General features: G+C 39.5%; 1 protein-coding gene and 1 long non-coding RNA gene across 3 annotated transcripts in view; one reads left to right on the top strand and one right to left on the bottom strand.

The window, feature by feature from the left end:
- Positions 1-15244, top strand: part of LOC117937061 — a 57745-nt gene that overhangs the window by 13505 nt on the left and 28996 nt on the right. The window lies entirely within an intron of this gene.
- The window catches only part of LOC117937056 (adenosine kinase-like), a 102149-nt gene that overhangs the window by 9355 nt on the left and 77550 nt on the right, over positions 1-15244 (bottom strand). For both annotated transcript variants that reach the window (XM_034860705.1, XM_034860706.1), the window contains exon 8: positions 3277-3312. In XM_034860705.1, the coding sequence (XP_034716596.1) occupies positions 3277-3312 (36 nt within the window). The remainder of the gene's footprint in view (positions 1-3276; positions 3313-15244) is intronic.

Consider the following 15244-nt stretch of genomic DNA (forward strand, 5'->3'; position numbering starts at 1 on the left):
TTAGGGGTTGTAGACGCCTCAAGCATCTGTGTCAAAGCTAATACTCGAGCACCTTCAGGGCGAGCAAATACTGTGGTTATGGGAGTAATCGGAGAGAACGGCTCCAACCCAATACCACCAGCCACACTGGCTCACTCAAACCAATGAGCTTTTACACCTCTAAATGCCTCCCAAATGTCCTTTAATCAGCCCTGAGAGGTCCGGGGAGACCCTGGGCTGAGGAAAAATGGGTGTAACACTCTAAGTAAGTGCTAATGGTGAGGTTAATACAGAGGCTGTTAGCAGGCAATGGTAAAAAAAAAGAAGGCAATTTGTCACTGTGACTGGATGTAACCACAAGCACTCCTCCAGACACTGAATGCAAAACCACACAAGGCTTCGGCACATTGTCACCATTCGATTTTATGTTCGCCGACATAAAAAAGGCGTTCAAATCAGGTTTAGGAGCTAAAAGGTTCTAAGGGCCAGATATGGTAAAGTGAGCATCACGGCTGTTGAGCAGGACAAGCTTTACACGCACATAAACAAACATATACATACAACTGCCTTCTTTTTTTATGGCAGAAACACTTACCTGAAGAGTTCCTATGGCATGCAGAAAAATAACATGACTGCAAAACAGATGAATTGTCAAACGATTTGGTCAATGTAGTTTACTGCTGACAAATAGCAATATTTACAATTATGTGGCAATTGATCAGACATAAATCAACAAAGCGTGAAATACAAAAGCTTCACAAGGGTTTCAAATTGTGTTTCTGTGTTGAAGCCGGTGAGAATGGGATCGTCTCTGCTGCAGGCTGTTTGACAAACACTGCCAGGGAAAGATTCAATCAGAGAGAATCTAGATAGTTCTTTAAGCATCTAAAAGGGAAACAGATTACAATCAGGTCACTGTGTTCAGATCGGCTGATTGTTGTTTTTTACCTTGTATTTACATTGAAGAAGTACTGCTGTCATTCTTTCTTTTTTTTAAAGATTTTTTGGGGCTTTTTTGCCTTTAATTATGAACAGGACAGCTAGGTGAGAGAGGGGAAAAAAAAAATCAGGAAATCGTCACAGGTCGGATTCAAACCCTGGACCTCTGCATCAAGGCATATACCTCGAAGTGCACGTGCGCCTGCTCTACCCACTGAGGCAACCCGGCCACTACTGCTGTCATTTTTGTTAGTCATTTTTTTGTTTCAGGATACATTTCAAGTGTATCTTGTCATATATTGAAAACTGGGCAGCAACTACAACATTATCCAATTATAATATCCCTCAAAAGTGCCCAACAGACTAATTAGCTGAACCTCACTGGCCCTAAAAGAGTCACACTGCATACAAATACACACTTCTGTACAAACTTTCAGATGTTTAGTGTTCATTTGACAGAATAACAGTAATAACATATTTTTCTGTACTACAATAAGATAAACATTCTCAGTTTTTGTTTGTCTTATAGCAGAATCATATTTGTGTTATGATTACATTGTGTGATAATTTATAATAATAAAAAGATCTGTTGAAAAAATTAATGATTAATTTGGATAATGTCAAAAAGAGTACCGCAAGTTTGCAATGTTGAATTTTGTTATATAGATACGAATGGAAGTTGATTTGACAAAAACAGTTACCACTTCCTGAAAAATACTCCAGAGCTTTCAGCGTCTCTCCACCTTCTTTGGAGGATGGAGTTTGCTCGGTTGTCATGGAGACGTTTTGATACGTAATTTTGGTCACATGATAACAGGTGGTTGGATGGAGCACAAGAGACCATCCTTTAACAATCACCATGACAACTGAGCAAACTTCTTCTGCCTATGAAGGCCATTGGATACAGCTGAAAGCTCCAGAATATTTCCAGTAAGTGCCAAGAATCTTTTGTCAAACTACTATTTCCAAGATCTTAAAGCTCATTTTTATTATTTCATGTGATTTCACACACATTTGACACATTGTATATAAGTGTTGGAAAAATATCCGTATTATACCAATTATACAGATTTCATCTGTATTGCCCAGAGTTATTCTGCACTTAAATTAGTGTTATGTGCATGTGTAAATGATAAAATGCTTCCACTAATACTGGTTTAAAAATGCATATGTAACTTCTTGCTATAAACAAAGTTATAGAAACCATACAATCTATATATTGATATTTTGAAGACTTGTCAGTGTACAAGTACAGAATGTGGGCAGGTAAAATTGTCATCAGAAAGTGACAAAAAAAAAAGAAAGACAACTGGGAAGAACCTGTTTGAACTGCAACCATCTAGAAATGCAGTAAGTACAGTACACACCACACTGATGTTATCTGAGAAATCAAATTCATCCAATGCAATTTTTCAGAGTGTTCTGGCAAATTAGGTTGACATGGAAAATGTCAAAGAATTGTAACTACTAGGACAGTCTACACTTTGCTCCTTGTTTTTTTTTTTTATATAAGCCCCCCCCTTTCCTGCCTTCATCCCTTCTCCTCTCTTAAACCTGTCACTGCCATCAGGACTGCATTTCTATTCCAGTCACGTTGATCACACCGTTAGTGATTCTGGATGACAATTATTCACACAGTGCAGAGCTATACTCAAGGCAGCTCTACCTTTGAAAGAGAGAAGGCACTTAAAATACCTGAGCCCATTTGAAACACATACATACATACACACACGCGCACGCACACACACAGGCTATTTGTGGTTTTGATTTAACATTTTAAAAGCAGCACGAGGAATATGCAAAATACAAGCAGAAAATAGACCAAGGGAACATTCATTTGACATGTAAGAGGCAGCCCTACTTTAAAGCACATTCTATGGGGAAACAAGCACTGTAATTTTCCTTTCCATAATCTAAAACCACAGGTGGCTGTAATTTGGTTATTAAAAGACAGTGTGTTTCAGTGTGGTGTAATGCCATAGCAGTGAAGGGAAAACATACAGTATCATCCCTAAGTGCAATGAAGATAATGAGGAGGCTTTTTAACCAGGCAACCTGATGAGCCCCGAGCCTGCAAAGAAAGGCTTGAAACCATGCCCAACTTCTCAGCTTCCCAAGAGGCTTTTCAAAATTCAATAAATAACATCTGTAGGCGATGTTGGGTGCAGACCTAGCAGAGTGCGTCATAACAGAGAGCTGGCTGAACAAAGAAACCATGACGACTGCCAGGTTTCCATAGCAACTGCTGCAAGGCCTGGAGAGTATAATAGCACATCAATCACTGTCCAAAAAGAACTTCATTATCAGCAAAAATAAACCTTTAGGATCTGTTTAGTGTGCAATTGCCGGTCAACTCACCTCAAAGCCCAGCTCTTTGGCAAATGTGGCCGCCTCCTGAAAAGGAACAAAAACACACAAATGAGCAGTTAATGACAAAGTCACAAACAGAGCAGAATGTCACACTCCAGACGTGAAGTAAAGACATCTCGCTTGCCTTCCCTCCTCACATGTGCGGCCATGTCACTTGAGAATAAGTAACCTGAGTTAGTTTTGCTCTGCCAACCCCTAATTTCATAGACATGTAGCCCACCCATTTAATCTATTGCCCCACTTTGTCTCATCTTACCACGACAGCATGCGGTAACACCACGTCAGCCTCCAGCCATGAAATCGTCACTGAAATCTTGAATATCTGTTGGCATGGGGGAATCCCCAACACTGCAGGCGTTCAACACCCACCGTGTTTCTTTTTTCTCCTAACAGGTGCACTTAAAAGGCCCATACAAGAGTTTATGCACATTTTTGATCCTGTATCATGTAAACTTCACATTGATGCTTAACTTTTTCAAATATATGCTGTAGTTTTAGATTTTGAAATCAATTTTTTTCTTTTTTTAAACAATTCAGACAGCCATTGACTTCTATTGATTTAAGTATGGCATGAGAATGGGATGGCAAACTCTTGAAACGTGTTTAAGTTGTCTAATCCAAATTAATGCTATATAGTTTTAGATATATAGACATATTTTTCCTACTGCTACAGGTATCCATTGGTTTCCATTTATGACCATACCATATTAAAAAGTAGATTAGCAGACTCTTGAAACCAGATTAACTAGGTTACACAACTCACGAGTTTCATGTTTCAAGAGTTTTCCATTGGATTTTCATATTGTATGAAGATTAATAGAAACCAACAGTTGCCTGGAAGAAAATACACCCACAACTCACTGCCTACATACAAATTAGTGATAGACCGATTTTACCGGCCGGCTGATATATCGGGCCGATACTATTTCAATGGATACTTCTCAGGTGTATTGTTTTCTTAAATTATTGGGTTGACAAAGGACATTTTGTGAAGACCTGATTATGTCTGTCTTATAATATGTCAGCAAGCAATGGAAAGATGGATCATCAAGGCTATATTGTAGATGTTGATGAAAGCCTTTTACTCTTGCACAGTTAACCATATGCAGTGCACCCATCCATATGATGCACATTGAACATATAATTTGGGTGATTTGAATGTAAGATGATTCCAGAAGTGACACTGATCTGTGTTTTTGTTTATTATTTTTAAAGAAATGGCAGAGCAGATTCCCAAAAACAAATTCAGTGTAGCAGAGTTACATTTTTATGATGTAAATTGAGGGAGCAAAAGCATTATCGGCTCCAAATATCGTCTGAAGAAAATCAGCGGCCCTTATCAGTCATTGGCTAAAGCTAATGAAAAGAAAATAGTATTGGCACTAGAAAAATCCATATTGGTTGATCCCTATTATGAATTGTTTCACCAAAAATGTTTAAAAAAAGTTAAACATGATTCGTAAGGTATAACTTTTCCCACATTTCAAGTCTGCTATTTGTTTATATATATAATTTAGAGATTATTGGAAACCAATGGATACCTGGAACAGTAGGATTATTTATGTATATGCACTGTGCAAAAGTCTTAGGCAGGTGTGAAAAAATGCTGTAAACTAAGAACGCTTTCAAAAATATAAATAATGATTGTTTATTTTAATCAATTTATAAAATGCAAAGTGAGCAAACAAAAAGCAAATGTAAATCACATCAATATTTGGTGTCACTACCCTTTGCCTTAAAACCAGCATCAATTCTTATGAGTACACTTGCAAAACGTTGGGCAAAGTTGACGATCATAGACGCAGTGATTGGCCAAAGAAACTTAGTGCAGATTAAAACACATCAAGCTTATTTCCCTTCAAACTTGGAAGATGTCCAGCAGTGACATCAGCTCAGAACTGTCCGAAAGCAGGGGGACCCAGGTACACCCATCTACTGTCCAGAGAAGTCTGACCAGAAGGGTTCTTCATGGACAAGTTGCAGCCAAAAACCCATAACTCCAACTGAGTTGATATATATATAAATATATATATATATATATATATATATATATATATATATATATATATATATATATATATATATATATATATATATATATATATATATATAAAACAAACATATACATTTGAATATATTCAGTAATTGTGAATAATGTAAAGAACCATACCAGTATTTTTGAGAAGTTTAAGGGTCTGCTAATTGCTTTATAATATTGTACAGAAATTAATGTTATGAATGCTTGGAATAAAAGGGAAAACATCTAAAAATATAACACAAACCAGCATGGTTAGCAATATGGTCAGCTGTAATGACAAAAATGTGATTTGTAGGCTAAAACGTGCAAAACCTCTGGTATGATCCTTTAACTGGTGACAGAAGCTGTTGCTTATCGGTTCACCACGATGGCACAAATTATGACAGACAACCTCGTGCACTAGTTCACTTTTGACCCCAGACTGGCCAATAAGTTGATGCTATGATTTAAAACAATCCAATTATCTGCAGAAAGGGGGCTGGTATTTGCCTGACCTTGGGGAGAGGTTGACAACCTAGTCCTCAAACAGAAGGGGAGGAGATGACATGGAACAATAAGGTTACTGGTCCCTGGAGGAAAGCCTCATGGCTCTCTGCCTTGGATCAACATCACAGCGCCAGCAATATGTCAATTCATCACCCCACTCGACTCCTTCAACACACACAGGGGCAAAGAGGCTAGTCAATTAGCCGCTGTAGTCAAGACGCGGTTTTATAATGAGTCAAGGTGCGTAGTCTTTTTCTTTCCCCTCCCTTCACTTTTTTTCAGCCTATTAAAGGCTTAGGTCTCACATTTGTTTTTGTTTTTTTTGAAACCACATATTGACTTTCCTCCTCAGGAACGGTCCATCACCGGCGAGTATGAGGCATCTCACAGGGACATGAGCAGCTTAGAAATGTCTTGTCAAAACAGTGATATTTCATCTGAAATAATTTAAGAGAGACACATGAATGAAGGCTGGAAAAGATGGTGCTGTTGAGCAGTACATGCCTCTATCTCACCCTCCGTCTCTCCCTAGTTAGCAGCTATAATATTTGTGAGAAAAGCCTTTGGAGAGAGTGTGGGTGTTAGAAGAAAAGATAATTGAAGCGATGTCGATGAGGCATGTGTACAGTGTAATCCCTTTTAGGAATTTATTAATGTTGGAGCTGTTATGAGTGCCAACATCAAAAATATGTGGTACTATAAGCTCAGCTAAAGCTAATATATTGGTAGGATAAATACTGTACGGTGGTAAATATACAATTACAGGAACTACACAGGCAAGTCAATAAAACTCAAATGATAGGCAATAAAAGTAATAATTCCTTAAGGGGCTTACATCATTAAAATTCAAAAATCTTGTGTTTAGGCTGTGCATGTTTCACACTTGACGTGTGCTGTTTTGGTGTGTTGTGGTAGATGGTTTTCAAAATGACGGTCCATGTGCTTCTACAGCTGTCGCAACAATGACAAGTGCTTTGAGTGACATCTGGGCAAAATCCTCTCGTGCTCAAAAAAGCATCTTGTTTGTTCGAAGATTGCTATGATTGCATGGTTGGCTCTAATGATCCGCTCCGAATCAGATTCCGAAGGAAAGAGTAATGTTGCAGATTTTGGGGCGTGTGAGTTCTCCTCCTTTTCCTCCTCGTTCAAACAAGGTAAAAGATAACAAGGCGGGCTGAGCCCTCTGCAGCCATAGTTAGTATAAAGCTATCAGAATGTGTGAGATGTTGCTGCTGTCAGAGGCTTAAACAGTCAAAGGGATATTTTTAGAGAGCTTAAGCTAATAATCCAGAGCCCAGTCAGGGGGGCGGGAGTCTACAATTTCTTGCCAAGCAAAATGAAAAAGGAAATACACACTTCATGCAAAGGGCAGTTTTCACAGCCTCACACTTTGTTTTCCTTGACAATGTATGTGACAGGAGCCTAGCAGGCCTGGTCCCTCCAAACACAGAATGCAGGTATTCTCTGTGAAGTTACCCGTGCTGTATAGACTTTATTTCCTTTCTTTTAATGAAGCTAAACTGCTCAATATGTATTTAGTCTTTGAATAATACAAAGGAGCAAAGTGAGCATTCAGGTCTCTGGATAACATAACATAACATAATAATAATCCAACACGATCATTACATTTTCCTCATGGTGCTATATTGCGGAATACTGATCATCACAACAAAACAAAATTTATTAAAAAAAACTCAAACTCCTTGTTGTCCCTGTTAACTTTCTGCATCTTACTGAGAAAAAAGAAAAGAAACTGGAGTAGTTGTCACTGGCTCTCATGATCAAATATTGCCAGTAACAAACCAAAGCAAGCATTTAGTTTTTCCTCCTTAGTGTAACAAGTTGTTGCGCATATGTCACAGCAGGAGTGAGAAAAAAAATCCAATTTCAGTGTTTCCCAAAGAATCTAAATCAAAGAGCAAACCCCAGTGCTAAGGTTAATAAAAGTTGATAAGCTGAAAAGCGTAACTCCCCAAGGCCATTCAGAAAATACGCATTTGCTTGACCGTGTGAGCCCAAGCTGATGCTGAGGCAGAAATTGAATTGTATTTGACATTGTGTGTGGGGAGGGGGATGATATAAAGACAAGGGTATGGCCCTGACAAATTATTTACAACACTGTTGTTTTTTTCCTCCTTTATGCGCATTTCAATACACGTTTGTTTCAAAAGACATTGGGTTTGTATGCCTACAACCATTTCATGTAAAAAAACTGACTTCCACAATTGAAGAATTTACTTAATAATATGATTGCTGACTTAGCAAAGTCAGCAAAGCAAAAGGAGAACAGATTATCAGGTCTGGACTGATCAGTTGGCTTTGACAAATCACCTACTGTTGACACCTTTCAAACTAAACTAAGCATGACAGGTTAATGCCATCTCAAACAATTCAGCCAATTATCACTACTTACAGATATACAACAATGGCAGATGACATGTTTTCCACATTCTCTGCATATAAGCGTAAGACAACACTGAGGCGAGTCAGACAGCTTCCATGAATGCCCAGTAAAAACAACATCTGGCATTCAACTTAAGAGTTTCCAGCCAGATTACAATGGCATAAATTGCAGGGAGATGGTGTGGGTGGAGAATGAATAACTAATTAACGTGATGGCATCAGTGGGGATTGTTAGTGCCCTTGACTTGGCCTTGGGGTCAAAAACAGGACTCCTACTGGATGTCAGGACATCAGTGCCCAGCACGAGACCAGGTGCTGCCGAACAGGAAGCTGCCACCTCAAAGATGTGTGGGCCGATAACAACTGCAGGTGACTATTAATATGATCACGCAAGATGATAGCACCTCACTTATGCTGGGTGGAGGGAAGGCGGCCGCCTGCTACTGTGCAGGACAGATTAGGAGGAATAAATCACCTGTACCAAGCCCTCCTGTAGCTCCCAGGAGAATGCAGCAATCCTGCTCAAGCAAGACATGCTACAAACATGAACAGACACACACACACACAAACACACACACACACACACACGCTTTTACTGCCTCTGGGAATTTACTCAACATCTGATGGCATTTCACTTTAGTTTTCATCGAGCCATTAAATGGCATGTTTCATCTCTAGCTAGTTCTTTTCCTACATGCAGGTGTGATCGTACAGAGGTTTTTGTGATTTACATCTGCCATGCACAGACAGTTTAGATGGATTCAAAACTAGGACTTCCTCTAACTCCCAAATGCATTACCTTAAATTTGTGTTTTTTTTAATCAGCGTTGCTCTCTTATCCCAAAGCAAACTTGTGAAAATCACAAAAAAAACACCTGCTGGCAATAGAGATTTTCTTTTTTTTATTCTTAAATATATAATTTCATTATTTACCCCTCAACTTTAACTTTGTCCACTGTTTACCAGATGGTTTATTGTTGTGAGATAGAGCATTTACATTTGCAAAACCTTCTGCAGTGCGTAAGATGGTATTCATTTTTAACTTCTGTCAAACCACTCTACTCCCCTCAGGATGTGTTCATTACATAATGCACTGCTGTAAACGGCAATGTCACGTCTGCTTAGAAATAGGAATGTCACCATTGTGGTTTTTGCCCCCCCAATCCAAATCCATTAAAATTGAGTATCTGTTGATCTGATACTAGTTCAGTATTATATCCCATAACATGTTTGTTTTTCTATATTGTTTCCTACATATGACAGCTACACAATGCACACTTACAGTAAGCGTACAATAAAAGTAAATATGTTTGATGGCTGAATAGCTCTGGATTGAACAGTCTGCATAAGGTTTTCCTATACTTAGGAATATTAAAAATGTACATTTTGTGTAGAGTCTAGTTGTGTTTGGTAAAACATGGAGGTCAGAAGGGTGTGAGGGCCAGATGTACCAACGCTTGTGCGCCCACTTCAGGTGTATTTGTTTCGCAACGTGCGCGTAAAAGCAGGTATGTACAAACAGGTTGCACTGTCGTAAAAGTGCAGACTGCCTGTCACGAGAGCTGAAAATGGCAAACTACATTTTTTAAGTGTCGTGCATATGCATTCATGGGAGGATGAAGGTGATAGTGGGAGTTTTCCATAAAGAGATGGGAGAGGAAGCGTAAAGTGCGCCTGATTTTGCATTTCGTGGTATGTACAAAAACCTCCTGTGACAGCGCGGCTCTATTTTGCGGTGAAAATTCTCAGCCTCTACAAAGCAGGTGTAAACCAGCAGCAAGTGGGTTTCCTCGCCAATGTCTCCTGGTGAAATGGCAGCGAGACAAAGACAGACCAAGGAGACAAGCTGAAAGGATTTTGGCCACAAGTATAACACGTTTTCAGTTCAATCATTAAGCGTTAAAGTTACTGGAAGAAATCAGATGACATTGAATTTCCAACTCAGCGTTCACATTCCATTCCAGCAGTTATTAAACACCTCGCTACATTACATAAAAACATTCAATATTGGCATCAGGATAATTTCAAACAGTCATAGCATCAGCAGTGGGAATATTGCAGTCTGCACTCAATCGTATCACAGCACAAGTACTTAACGCTTTGCGCACTACATTTCCCCACCACTAATACCGAAATAACACGCATCAAGCAGGATTTCTTTGACATTGGCCAGTCAATTCCTCAGCATTCACGCAATTAATTAGTATAGTACTGCAAATTGAACAAGAATCAAGGAAATAACTAAAGAGCATTTGTGTGAACAATTCCTTAAATCCATTTTGATGAGATTTGTCCAAACTTGAAAGCAAGTGCGGGGTTGACCCAAGCTTTCATGTGACCAATTTCAACAGTGCCCTTTCCTGCCAGTCCATTACACACCTCTAGCAACAGCCTCTACTCCCATCTATCTCAGGCTGCCTGCAAGGGCGGGTGAGAGGTCTCTTAGCAAGCGCACAGGGACTACAGCAGCACCTACAGCCCAGGTCCAAAGGTTAAACAATTGGAAACATGTGCAGTACATAAATATCTCCGTTGATAGTAATCTAAGGATGAGAAAGCCGGGTTTGCATAAGGGGCCAATGGAAGCTGCGGCAGCAGCAGTAGCAGCTTTGTGCTGGGGGGAGTTAGTTATCAGCCTGATGGCCTTATCAACACTGAGGGCCTCTATCACAGATCTCACCTCTGGGCTCTAACAAGGGGTCAGTGCACAACGTCAGACTACCAGAGACTGGCTATCTCTCAAGGAACAACACTGGATAAAAGGGAAGATGTGGGAACGGACGGATCTGCTCAACAAGCAGAGCTAATGCAGCAGCTTTTACCTAGTACTTATAACGCTCATTCCAGTTAAATTTAAAGATTTGATTATTTGACTCTGCACTAGAGTCAAAAGGTGATCAAGCAAATGTAATTTGGACCCATGAATTTAACAGAATTACTTACTTAAAATAATGTATTTACCCAAAAAATGAACTGCCAACACTACTGAGGATTTTGTTTTTTAGTGTGAAGTTTTACTTTTTCTGCAGTAAGTTTTGTTGATTGTCTGGAAGTTTGTGTGGTCAAGGTCCACCTCCTGTATTTTTCAGGATACAGAACTTCACAGTTTGAAGATTATTGTTTCTTAGTCATGCATATGAAAGCAACTGAATTGCAATTTTGATTCCAGCACTTTGGGACAAATTTATAGAGTCAATAATCAATTTATCTTACAATTAAAGTGATATAAACAATGAGTTTAGGGGCAACAGCAAGTTAAGGATTTGTTAGTCTTGCTTTGGCAAACCATCCTCCAATTCACTGTGGAGAGAGGTCTGGCTAGTCCACACAGCATTCCGTGATGAGAGAAGAACCTGCTCTGGTTATTGGCATTTTTCTAAACCAATCACAATTGTCATGGTACAAAGCTCCATCAAGCTCCATCCTGAGCCGCTGTAAAATAGCCCCAGGAAGGAAATTGTTTTGGTGTTGTGATGTGCACGTTCAAAAATTGTCTTAGTCATGTGAGAGAAAATTCAGATTGGACAGATAATCTTAATATACCTTGCTGAGATCTGAGAAGCACTTAACAATAGTCTTCATAAATCAACACAAAGAAAGTGGCAGGACACTGACATCGGAGAACAGACATACATCCGGCGGAATTTCCAGCGTTACCGGAGCAATCGCGGCAGTGGAACGTCGTGGATATAGACTAGGGATTTGTTAACGTTAGTTGAGTTTAAGTTCTCTGAATACCCTCAAGTTATTAACCCGCACAAACCCACTATTATCAGCCAAAGTGACCCCATGCTGGTTGTTTCACATAAAAAAAAAAAAAGGTATTTGTGTTTTGCCTATGCTCTTCTCTCTGGTTATAAGAAAAAGAAGAGTTTTTCCATGCACCAATCAGAAAGTAACTAAATAAAAAACACTGAGTTGATTGCTCATGTTGCCTGTGAGTCAAACATGATCAAAACACACCCACACAGTCCTAATGACCTAGATTAGGTAACCTTTTGAGTTTGAACTACTATTAATTTGTAACTAAATGTTCATTCAAACTATAAGTTTATAGAGAAATACAAGATAAAACCTAGTTTTTGGTTGCTTCTACTTGCTTATATCATTGTGCAATTTTGTCATGTTTATTTCTTCCAATATAGTTATTCTCTTAGTGTATCTCTGTTTTGCATGCATATTTTATATCTTTGCATATGGTTTATTGTGTGTAAACTTTGCTTCAAATAGAATGGTAATAATGATTATAAGCTTATTTTTCACTCTGGGTAAAAAAAAGTCTTTGTTGAAAAGTCTGCTATAAAACTTTTTGATGAGGTTGAACCCAACTTTATCGCAGTCCATCAGTTTTCCAGCAGCTTATTATCCAGTAAATTCAACAGACATTTGTTTGCAGGCGTTGCAAACAAAAGGTCAAGAAACCTGGTTTCTTTTCTGCAGTGAACTATTGAGAACAGTGACCATGCCCTCCTGTGTATAATAAACATATGAGCATGTGGCCTGCTCTATTTACCCCCTAATGAGAAACAAAGATCTGCTCAGGAGGGACTTGCATGCTTCAGACAATAAAAACCCAGCGAGGAAAACAAGCTCTGAGAATAATTCAAACCATTTGTGTGCACAGGGGACATGAGAGCTTTGTCTGAATAAATTGGCCATACCAAAATTTAGACGATGTCCAATGTGTTGATGTGGAATAAGATGGCCATTTTCCTGATAAAAAGCTGCAGGAAGGGCCCTTCAACTAGGGGGCTAAATCACTTCATATTTATGCACACAGCTAACATGCAATATATGTTGTAGGGAGAGCAAAATTACCCCATGGCTCTTCTAGAAGGGAATACTTGCATGATGCAATCAAAAAAGCCACAATAAATCAGAAAAAATCTCCTTTCATTCAGTTCAAGTGGTAGCAACGGGGAGATTGAGCTAAGCAGCATTTCTATAATAGGCCCATAGGTTTTATTATTCATGGCATGGGGCAAATTAATTTCTTATTACGGGTGGGTATATTATGCTTGTTGATTATGTCTCTGTCAATATCTCATCCAGAGTTTTGTAACCATAAGGAGAATATGGGGAGTATTCCATATGACACTGGAAAACATGACTGTAAAGCCTGGACTGTGGGAATACAATCATGAGCAGACAAAGGTCAGTCCTCCCGCCAACGCTGTGTGGATAAGAGGATTGGAAGGTGGAGGGAGAGTGGCATGAGGGTTGTAAGACTTTCTGGGAAGCCCACTGATGTTCAAACTTCTGCGAGTCGCTCCAGCAACAAGCAGATATCCTGCTGTGACAGAAATACACTCCATTCCAGTAGAACGTGGGCACTATTGATCTGCTCCAAACACAATATCTCCTATTTCATCCATAATTATTCTCCTTCAGAAGGACTCTACCCTGTGCCCTGGCTGCCCGACTGGCAGGCTTTCTATCCACCTCCTTGTTAAAGATGCTCTATGGTCTCACATTTCACAGCCAAAGACCACCCTCTCTTAACCCCGGCATTTTCGAATATTTCATGGTTCAATCCCGGGGTTGGGGAAAGGCGGCTTCAGCAAAGTACAATTACAGTGGTTAGTCGGACTCCTCTGGTGGAGCCATGCTGGCTCCCAAAGTACCATGACTCGCAAACAGACAGGCCAGGAAAAACAGAGAAATGTTGGAGAGATCATTCTTCTCCTTTACTGAATCCTCTTGCTGCCTCTAAACACACACACACACACTGGAAAAGGCTGATGGGTTTAATTGTAGCAGATGCAGTATCTTGTAACGACATCCATTTCACTGAATTGAGTAGTGGTTCAGAACCTTTTTGGCTTGTGACCCTTGAAAGAAAAAATAATCTTCCTCTCACAAATTAAAAGTTGAGTTTACAAGCAAAACAATACACTATTGTAATATTGAAAGCACTTTTGCTACTCCAGCCTCACTTGGGAAGCCCAATAGCTGCTAATGCTACAGTATGTAATAGCAAACATTAGGTAGATGTTACTGCTAATAACTGATATTAATAAGTTAGTTTGCAGACTATTTACTACTTGTGCTGCTGTTAAACTACATTTTAGCAACTCAAACATTTCAATTGATTTATCACAACAGTAAAACAACTAAGCAGGAGTCGTGCGATTTGTTTGCCGCTGGTGGCATGGATGACTGGATAAAGTGTTCCAAGGTGGCGACCTATTCACTCCAATGAAAGCTGCTCACTGGGCACATAAACCAAAACAGGTTTTCATGCTTCCTCTAATGCATAAGCATTAATGCATAAATATTAGAGTCATTCTCTGGCTGAACCTGCAGGCTCTGGCACAATTGTAGAAAATATTCTCTCTTATGCTCAGTTCACTGATTCACTTTTATATTTTTCTTGACATAAGAACAAAAATTGTGATTTTGAATACAAATCGCCATTTTGGACTGTTTTGATGCTCAAAAAATGTGTTAGTGTATTAATCATTTTATGGACACTTGTAATGATTAATGTGTAATGATTGTGTATTGGAAAACATTTTTGGTCCAGTGGACGTTATGTGACTTGCACCTCTTATTGTTGCCACTACGCCACAATTGCTGCACAGCCATTTGCTGTTCCTGGGGCTTTTTCTACTCGCTCGAAGTCAAATTGCGTCAGTGGTTCCCACCTTGTGGGTCACGGCCCAAAGGTGGACCACAAGTTCATTTTGAGTGTGTTGCAAGAATGTAGGTCGGGAAAAAAAGCAGCTGTTGTATTGCCCTGTTCTTGTCATCAGGCCTGTTCACATGTAGTCTCGCATTGCCAGACCTATCTCATCAGCGCTGCAATATGGTCTGGCTACACCGCCTATCTACTCTGGAATAGTGGAAAAAAACGCTCTGGCTTGTTTGCATTTCATTAAACCAATCTCAATAGTCCTGGGTGGTGCTGATCATCGATAGCTAGAGGGGAGAAACATCCGGGAGGCGGTCAGGCATTATCCCGGCAACGTACATCTGTCAAGCCAAACTAGTTTACGTCTTATGCTGTAAAGTAATATATTAAGAATG

This window comes from Etheostoma cragini, chromosome 21 (genome assembly GCF_013103735.1).
Source record: "Etheostoma cragini isolate CJK2018 chromosome 21, CSU_Ecrag_1.0, whole genome shotgun sequence".
Classification (NCBI taxonomy): domain Eukaryota; kingdom Metazoa; phylum Chordata; class Actinopteri; order Perciformes; family Percidae; genus Etheostoma; species Etheostoma cragini.